The sequence below is a fragment of the Myxocyprinus asiaticus genome, chromosome 29, assembly GCF_019703515.2.
Source record: "Myxocyprinus asiaticus isolate MX2 ecotype Aquarium Trade chromosome 29, UBuf_Myxa_2, whole genome shotgun sequence".
In the NCBI taxonomy this organism is placed as follows: Eukaryota; Metazoa; Chordata; class Actinopteri; order Cypriniformes; family Catostomidae; genus Myxocyprinus; species Myxocyprinus asiaticus.
Genome location: NC_059372.1, coordinates 8978071 through 8987830, shown reverse-complemented (window position 1 = coordinate 8987830; position 9760 = coordinate 8978071). Strand labels below are relative to the sequence as shown.

Here is a 9760-nt window from a genome sequence, read left to right as displayed (position 1 = left end):
CATATAAAAGGTCATTGTACTATAAAAAACTTACTGTAAGTTTGAGAACTGAAACTTCCTCTTTAATAGAAAAAGAACATTTATTTAAACCAAGCTGCAAAAACACACTGCATGTGTTGTTTGGAATTTGTGGAACTTGTGTTGTCACAAGGAACAAATACATCTGCATATGACTGCCACTTCAGCAAGACATTCAGGTCATTGCACCCTTGGCCCAGCCCACTGGTGCTCAGTCAGTCACACAGGTGAAGAGGAGAGAGATGGGCCTGTCATGGGAGATTCATTTTCTACCCCAAAATGGACTTACACAGGACACCTACATGTGCCTATCTGGATTTAAAAGCTTTTCTACATTTAACATAAACAGCTTTGACTGTTATCATACATACTGCTTTTAAAAGACGCAATGTCAAGTTATAACTCCATAACCCTAAAAAGGGTCCCCCATTGTGTTTCATTCAGCTGCACTGTTGTGCTGTTTTGAAGGTGTCCTGGACCGTTTTTGCACCCATCTGTGCTGTTTTTAATTGTTGGTCTTTTGAAATCATGCACTATAGAAGTCTTTGATCGTTCTGAAGCATTTCCGGCGATATGCGCTGTGTTTTAAGATTGTTGAAAGCGCAACTTTTAAAAATGCGTCTCATTCTGCTGCTGCCACTGACTGGGAGAAACACATGCAGTCCTGTGTGTAAACAAACACGGAAGATGTAAGATGTGAAGACCAGCATCTCTGCTTTGGCTGGTTGAACAGAGTCGGACAAAGGGTGAACAACTGCCATGTAACGCTGAATGGTCATCAGAGTTAAGAACAACACACTGCTGTAAAACCCAACACAGAACAGGAATTTCACAGCTTTGCAGATGATTTCTTCAAATGTCCAGCCCCAGATGTGGTCAGACGCCCAGAATGGAAGTCCAAAAGTGAACAGTAGATCTGACAGAGCTAAACTGAGGATGAAAACGTTGGTCATATATTTGAGACTCCCGTAGAGCGCTAAGATGACCAGAACCAGGATGTTACCAATGCAGCTCAACAACAAGTGTGAAAAACAATGGAATAAGAATGGATCCATCTTTCATCACCTCTTCTTTGTGACACAGTTCGTCTTCATATTCATAGTTATATTCAAAACCATCTGTTGTATTATTAACAGTCATGTTGTTGTCTTTAGGTCGCAGACCAATTGGGAGAGGTAGCTAACCAATAAAAGGCAGGTTAAACTCTTTGTAGACGATGTAAGAGGCAACTCAGACATTAATACAATCTGCACCTTTTCAAGAGAACAAGAGAGAAAAGTTCACTCAATCAGTTGAATCAGTAATGTGTAAAAATGAGAATATAATACATTATTCTAGACCTTTATTCTTAACAGGATTTTATTGTTGGCCTTTTTGCTGTTGATTTGAAAAATTGTGACTCTTCTCTAAATAAATGGAGAATATAAAATCATTTTCTTTAGAAATTTTGAGTCTGTCACTAGCTTATCAATCAGGATAAACTCTGGAACTTGAGTCTGCGAGTATTTATTGCAGATGGGAAGGTCTAAATTCTTCATTAATCCCCTTTTTGTTTTTCTAACACATTTTCATGCAAAAAGATCATTTTTTCTTTAGTGGTAGTTAGTAGCTGTTTCAACTTCGAGTGCTACACCTAATAATGAGTGATATCAATTATCAATTTATTTATTAAAAAATCAAACTAAACACATTTTTCACAGATCAGTTTTTGTCATTTAACCCATTGATTGAGTTCTTGTATCAACAGTTTACCTGAAAAATCAGTGTTACAGGCTTTGAGAAGTCATATTCTTGATACTTGATATTTATGATGGAAAAACACTAGTTTCACACAAAACTGGATTGGTGAAAACGTTTGGGTTTACTCATTTTGATGGCTTCTTACATACTGGCATTGTGAAATATGAATTGTCTAAGCCATAAAATATATAATTCTACAAAATGACCATCTATTCACAAATCAGAATGGTCTATTTAATAAAGTTCATATTTCACAATGCCAATATGCAATCTGTGAAAGTTTTCAAAAATCTAGTTTTGTTTGAAACTAGTGTTTTCCCATAATAATTGTCATGGGTTTCAAAATTATGACCTCTCAATGCCTGTAACGCTGATTTCCCATGTAAACTGTTGACCCAAGAACAAAAATAAAAAATTGGTTAAATGGCAAAAGCTGATCTGTGAAAAAAATTCACAAATCAGGATGGTCTATTTAAGCCTAGTGTGACCCGTCTTGGTGGTCATTTTGTAGAATTATAAGACATTTAGCTATTGGTTTCATGGCTTCGTTTATTCATATTTCACAATGCAAAATGAGTAAAATGTATTTATCGCTGAATGGTCATCAGAGTTAAGAACACACTGCTGTAAAACCCAACGTAGAACAGGAATTTCACAGCTTTTGCATGCTTGGAGAAAACCAAAGTGGCTTTGAGATTTTCATAATTAAACAACCTGTTCTACTTCTTTAACTGGTTTTGTAATGATAGTCACAGATCAGATAAGCAACCAAACCCATCAGAAAGGTAAATAATGTTAGCTAAATATTAAGCTTAAAGGGATAGTTCACCCAAAAAAAAAAAAGATTCTCTAATTATTTCCTCACCCTCAAGCCATCCCAGATGTGTATGACTTGTTTTCTTCTGCTGAACATAAACGGATATTTTTAGAAGAATATCTCAGCTCTGTTGGTCCAAACAATTCAAGTGAATGGTGGCCAGAACTTTGAAGGTCTAAAATGCAAAAAAGGCAGCATAAAAGTAATCCAAACGACTCCAGTGGTTAAATCTATATCTTCAGAAGTGATATGATAGGTGTGGTTGAGAAACAAATTAATATGCAAGTCCTTTTTTACTATAAATTCTCCTCCTGTCCAGTAGGTGGCAATATGCACGAAGAATGCGAATCACCCAAAAAAAAAATAAATAAATAAATAAAAAATGTGAAAGTGGAGATTTATAGTAAAAATGGACTTAAATATTGATCTGTTTCTCACCTAACTATCATATCACTTCTGAAGATATGGATTTAACCGCTGGATTACATTTATGCTGCCTTTATGTGCTTTTTGAACCTTCAAAGTTCTGGCCACCATTCCCTTGCATTGTATGGACCTACAGAGCTGAGATATTCTTCTAAAAAATCTTCCTATATGTTCTGCTGAAAAAAGAAAGTCACACATCTTATTTTGCATTTGGCACCATTTTTCACTCATTTCTTAAGTGTTGTCTGTATAACCTGTGCAAAGAGTTGAGTTGCACATTGTGGTATTGTTGATACTAAAACTGTGGTCAGTTGCTTTACATGTCGGTCAGACAGCATTTTCCTGTTTAACAAACAAAAAAAAAAACTGGGGCTTGAATCCCCAACCTTCTGATCAGTAACCCAGAGCCTTAACCACTGAGTTACCACTGCCCTAATTAACCACAACACTTGCAAGAAAATGGAAAATTTGTTTCATAACACACTCTGAAGTAAAATTGTGATTTATATTTAAGATTTCACAAAATAGGGAACCTATGTATTTGGTGGTTCCTTGCCAATCTCAAAAAAGAAGAAGAACACAGTTTATAATTACGAGAATACAATTTTTAGTTTATGAAAGGTTTCCTTTTCAATGAGTGCTCTTATTGCTCCATAATGAAGAAATTATTTAGAAGTGTGGTTATATTGTACCTATCATTACTGTGAGATCTTTACAGTTTCTTTTTAATTCATTGATTTTAATTTAACCATGCAGATTTAAAGGTTTCAGTTCCAGTATATTGGCAGAAATCTGCTTTGCATGCCTCAAGAAACATTTTCAAATAATCTAGCACATCAATAAATAAACACTAAAATAGCATGATAGCAAATACATAAATAAATGGACATGAAATATGGGTTTAAGATGAAATAATTTTATGATATGAAAGGAAAGAGATTGCAGAACTAATTCCCTTTGAGGCAAGTCACTTCACTCTGCAGCCATTTTTGAAACGCCTTCGACTAGCTGTTTCCAGTCATGCTAGTACAACGCCCATTTACTTGAATGGGGAAAGACCTACATTTCCAAAACTGTTGATCAAAGCAATGTTCAAATAACATATTTCAAATCAGGAAAAAACTCTGACAACAACAGTATCATAAAATGTGCAACTTTAGCTCAAATAAGGTTAATAAGGTATTTGTCATGCTCGTCCACCTAATGAGTTCTAGAGTAAACAAACAGAGGATTGGCTCTTTTAACTTTAAGGCAGGACTACAGCTGCCATACAATTTAGCATTACAACCTAATATATATATATATATATATATATATATATATATATATATATATATATATATATATGCACACAGTATATATAAAGGTACAAGCTTTTTTGAAACTAGCACAGGTATGCGCAAAATCAGTTGCCTGGGACAACGGTCAATTATATAGTTTCGCAGTCGCAATACAAAATTATCTGACTCAGATATTAGAATGAAGTATTCCAGAGTGGATGCTGCACACTGGTGGTGGTTGAGGAGAGTCCCCTGTTCACTGTGTAAAGCGATTTAAGTGTAGTGTCAGAAAAGCACTATATAAATGTAACGTAAATTCATTCATTCATTCAGAGTGCCGTGCAACTCAATTTTCAATTTCACACGGTATTTTAGAACTCCTTGTAGGCTCGTTGCATTCGGTGAACGTACTCAAGGTTTCTGTCAGTACATTGAACCCTGTGAATGATTTTTTGCCAATTTGTCTTGGTTGGAATTGAAGTTTTTTTTTTGTTGAAAAATTGTCTGCAGTATCATTTTCAAATGATTCCTGAACTTTACTCCAACAAAAACATAGAAAACAGGGTTCAAGCAACAGTGTGAGAAAGCCAACAATCGGCAAACATAAAATGCATAGTCAAGGTTAATGCTTATTGTACATTTCGTGAACAGGTATACACTATGATCGGTCAAAGATCTTAGGAACATAACTATGTTATATGGAGCCCAACCAATAAAAAACACCAGCGCAATGCAGAAAATTAGTCTAACAGTCTTGTGTCTCTTTTTGGTCCGTGCTTTTGTTATCGTCTGAAGCATTCTGGTATAACAAAAACCCATAATCACAAATGCAATGAAGAAAAAAACATTTTGAAGATAAATAATGGCATGTTTCACTTCAATACTATCATATTCACAATATGTGATGTTAGTAGATTGGTCTCGTAGGACTTTGCTATGAAGTGAGCCTAACAGTGCAGCCAATCCACTCAGGATCCACACGATAATGGGAGAGACTGAAAACCCTCTGCATTTCTCCCAGTCGGACAGAGGGTGAACAACTGCCATGTATCGTTGAATGGTCATCAGAGTTAAGAAGAACACACTGCTGTAAAACCCAACGTAGAACAGGAATTTCACAGCTTTGCAGCCGATGTCTTCAAATGTCCAGCCCCAGATGTGGTAAGACGCCCAGAATGGAAGTCCAAAAGTGAACAGTAAATCTGACAGAGCTAAATTGAGGATAAAAACGTTGGTCATATATTTGAGACTCTCGTAGAGCGCTAAGATGACCAGAACCAGGATGTTACCGATGCAGCTCAGCACAACCACAAGTGTGAAATACAGTGGAATAAGAATGGATCCAACTTTCACCACTTCTTCTTTGTGACACAGTTCATCTTCATAATCATAGTTATATTCAAAGCCTTCTGTATTATTAACAGTCATGTTGTTTTTAGATAGGAGACCAATGGGGTAGATAGCTAACCAATAAAAGGCAGGTTAAACTCTGTACACAATGTAAGAGGCAACTCAGACATTAATACAATCTGCTGAGAGAAAAGTTGAAGTTCAATCAATTAGCTGAATCAGTAATGTGTAAAAATTAGAATATAATAAATAATTGTAGACTTTTATTCTTACCAGTATTCGTGTTGCCCTTTGTGCTGTTGATTTAAAAAATTGTGACAATTCTCTAAATAAATGGAGAATATAAAAGAATTTTCTTTAGAAATTTTTGAGTCTGTCACTAGCTTGTCAGTCAGGATAAACTCTGGAACTTGAGTCTGCGAGTTTTTATTGCAGATGGGAAGGTCTAAATACTTCATTTCCCCTTTTTGTTTTTCTAACACACTGTCATACAAAAAGAGATCTAAGGTTGTTACAACTTTGCTACTCCTAATAATGAGGGATAGGCCTATCGATATTAATTACATACCCTGGCATCCAAAAGTTTGGAATAATGTACAGATTTTGCTCTTATGGAAAGAAATTGGTACTTTTATTTACCAAAGTGGCTGTGGCGAGCAGGGCGTGGCCGAGCGGTGTCTGGGAAGAGCAAGGCCGGGAAGACAAGTGATGAATGAGGTCCACCTGTGTGCCACACCGGTCTCGCATTCCAGTGAAGGGCGGCAGGAATATTTAAGGAGAGGACACAGCGGCAGACGAGAGAGAGATGCACAAAGCTGACTGTGTGTAGTGTTGAGCTGAAAAGCCAACAAAGTTTATGTGTAGTGAAGCTGAAAAGCATGCAGTGTGTTACTGTGTGCGACTGAAAAGTGCTACAATAAATGTCTATGTGTTTTGACAAGCCGGCCCCAGCTTCCTCCTTTCCACGAACTGTTACACTGGTGCCGAAACCAGGGATAAGGAGGAAGGATGCGGCATCAAGGATCTGACTGAGGATCGTGACACGAGGGAGTGCTCGATCTGGTGGCGCTGGAGCTCTGCGTCAACCGGTAACCGAAAGGGATGACTGACGGGTCCAGTGCCATCGCCCGGCATCGCGGACGGAAGCAGTACAGCGAGCTGAGGACCAGTCGACAGCGTGTCTAGGCCGGCGAGCCTGTCTCCATCTGCTCTCTCTCTCCCCCTCTACTCTCCCTCGTCCTGTTCCCACTCCCAGGCACATGCGGGTCAGACCCGGAGACCATCCTGATGCATCAATGCTCCCTCCCTCGAAATGCATTTGAAAAAAGCATTTGCCAATGGCAAAATGGTTTGCTAAATGGTTTAGTTTACCATATATTATAAATAAATAATAATCATAACAAACTGACAGCTAACCACAACACTGTGGCTTTTAAGTGAGAAATGAATACACTTCAAAAATATTTTAGCCTATTTTTAAGATGTACACATTTCAATTCCATAACAAACTGAACTTGTGTAATCTTTTTTCCGATTAACATTTTTTTTTTATTGATTCATGTAGATGACAAAGAAAAACAAAACATATATACACTGAATCACATTTAACTCCCACTACTACCCCTCCCCCTCCCCAATCACCAACCCCACCCCGACCCCCAACGAACATCCCCGTGGTCACACATAAGTACACACACACACACACACACACACACAAAATAATCCTACACATCTAAAACTACGCCTCTCATTCCACAGCCCCTCCCCGTGTGTCCCCCAAAAACGCCAAATAACTGCCCCATTTCCCATTAAATGAATCCCAGATCCCCAGCCTTCTTCATGACACCTCCTCGAAAGCTGCCACCCTCCCCATCTCTGCGCACCACTCCCGAAATGAGGGTGCTCCAGCTGACTTCCATCCCCTTAAAACAATCTGTCTGCCTGTCATAACACTGATCAGGATCCAATTTTTTATGTGTTTATCCCCTATATTGATGACCACCCCATCGCCTAAAATACAGAGTCTGGGGCAAAACGAAACCCGAGTGCCCAGCTCGTCACACATAGAACTCTGAACCTTCAACCAAAATTCTTGGATCTTAATACACCCCCCAAAAAACATGGGTTGTGTGTCCATCTTCTGATTGGCATCGCCAGCAGGTGGGTGTATTTTTAAGACCAAGCCTATACAATCTATAGGGGGTCCAAAAGAATCTGTGTAAAATCTTGAATTGCATAAGGCGCACCCTTGCATCTCTAGATACAGATTTGATGTTCTTCAGAATCCTAGCCCACACTCCCTCCTCCAATACCAAGTTTAAATCTTTCTCCCATAACCTCTTGAGAGAAGTTGAAGCTCTGTCCTCCAGACTCTGAATTAACAGGGAATAATACACTGATGCCTCATGACCTTTTCCAAAAGCAGTAATCACCACTTCCAGAGTATCTGCTGCTTTAGGGGGGTGTATGCTACTCCCAAAAATAGTACAATGCAGGTGTTGCAGCTGTAAATACCTAAAGAACTGAGATCTGGGAATCCCAAAATGTTGAACCAAATATTCAAAGGATCTCAACACTCCACTCTCATATAGGTCACCGAGCATATAAACCTCCCTCAGAATCCCCTCTGACCAGCAGAAAGGGGACTTATTAATACATAATTTTGGGTTCAGTCATATGCTCAAGGCTACATTTAAATAAATATCAGAAGTTAAACACTCTGGACATTTTTGTCCATACCGAGTGCAAATGCGAGATAACGGGGTTCTCAGATTAGTCTGATAGAAAGGCTTTGCAATGGCGAAATTGGGGCAATAACTTCCTGTTCAATACAGAACCAGGGAGGGGCTCTTTCAGGTGGAAGTGACCAATGAGCCAAGTGTCTGAGACCGAATGCGTAATAATATAAAACAATCTTGGGTAGGCCTAGCCCACCTTTGTCTATCGGCCTATGTAACTTATTGAAATGTAATCTGAGACGTTTACCATTCCAAATGAAGGACTTCACTATGCTCTCAAATTGCTTGAAATAAGAGAGGGGGACATCAACAGGGAGAGATTGTAGCAGGTAGTTGAATTTTGGAATACAATTAATTTTAATAACATTAACCTTCCCAATCATAGATAAATGTAAATAAGAACTTGTGTAATCTTTAACAAAATTACATTATGAAAACTTAAAATATATATTTTTTCATTTCATTTTGTAATTTGCAAATACATTCATTTAATTAATAGTTGTTATGAAATTTAAATGTGTAAATATATATATATATATATATATATATATATATATATATATATATATATATATATATATATATATATATATATATAAAATGAAGTGTACTGTAGTACTCAACAAATACATTTTTTTGTAGGCAAAGTAGTATAAAAAAAGTACTGTATTAAACTATATTACGTTATGTTTTATTATCTAGTAGGCCTTTGTATGAGTTATCTGTGGTATATATATATATATATAATATATTTTTAAATAATAAAATAAATTACAAAACATATTATGATTACAAAAGTAGGCTATACATTTTTTTAATTTCTTTTATTATTTTAAATGTGATATATTTGAATAATATCAGTAATGTGTATTATAGTATATAATTATACTAAATAATTATCATTGATGTGTTTTAACATTACACCTGTTTTTTTGGTTTACAGTAGACTGTTTGACTCGCAGTGTTAAAATTAAATTGAACGTATTTCCAAGCATGTATTCTCAGCAGTCACATGACAAAAGATCATTACACGCTTGTTCTCTCAACCAAACATGTGGGCGGGATTAATGCCCACCGTCCAATAAGAAACTACTTCGGCTCTTAATCCCTCCCTCTGTGTTGGCAGAAATGACTGTCAATCAAAGATACTAGCAAAACTATCAAGGTTGTTTAATAATGTAAACTAATAAGTGGACTGCCAAGGAGCCTTACAATAGCTCAAGTATGTCAGTTTCTTTTATCGTTTTGAAGACATTTCGCATTATTTCACGAACATATGAAATAATACATGCATACTAACATCAGTCTGAAGCAGCGTTTTTTCAGCATACATATTTTAACGTCATGCTGAGCCTGTAGAAGCTGTTGACGTCTCTCAGCTGTTGCCTGAA

The 9760-nt window shown here is 37.0% G+C and overlaps 2 protein-coding genes across 6 annotated transcripts in view; one reads left to right on the top strand and one right to left on the bottom strand.

Annotated features, from left to right (window-relative positions):
- Window positions 1-3133: 3133 nt before the first annotated feature.
- On the bottom strand, window positions 3134-6048 carry LOC127419998 (chemokine XC receptor 1-like). 2 transcript variants are annotated; one of them, XM_051661894.1, is made up of 2 exons: window positions 5905-6048; window positions 3134-5810 (listed from the first exon to the last, which is right to left on the bottom strand). In XM_051661894.1, the coding sequence occupies exon 2, from the start codon at window positions 5707-5709 to the stop codon at window positions 4705-4707; it is 1005 nt and encodes a 334-aa protein (XP_051517854.1). In that variant the 5' UTR covers window positions 5710-5810; window positions 5905-6048; the 3' UTR covers window positions 3134-4704. The 2 variants fall into 2 exon arrangements, with proteins under 2 accessions (XP_051517854.1, XP_051517853.1); XM_051661893.1 differs by having other exon boundaries at window positions 3134-5813; window positions 5905-6044.
- A 3462-nt stretch (window positions 6049-9510) lies between these two features.
- The window catches only part of LOC127419974 (FYVE and coiled-coil domain-containing protein 1-like), a 34160-nt gene continuing 33910 nt past the window's right edge, over window positions 9511-9760 (top strand). For 3 of the 4 annotated variants that reach the window (XM_051661845.1, XM_051661842.1, XM_051661846.1), the window contains exon 1: window positions 9511-9591. The gene's annotated coding sequence lies outside the window, so the exon portion shown is untranslated. The remainder of the gene's footprint in view (window positions 9592-9760) is intronic. The other variant, XM_051661843.1, reaches the window with a different exon arrangement.

What these genes read in the sequence shown, in the direction of transcription:
- LOC127419998 (XM_051661894.1), bottom strand. Translation starts at nt 5,709, where the DNA reads ATGACTGTTAATAATACAGAAGGCTTTGAATATAACTATGATTATGAA.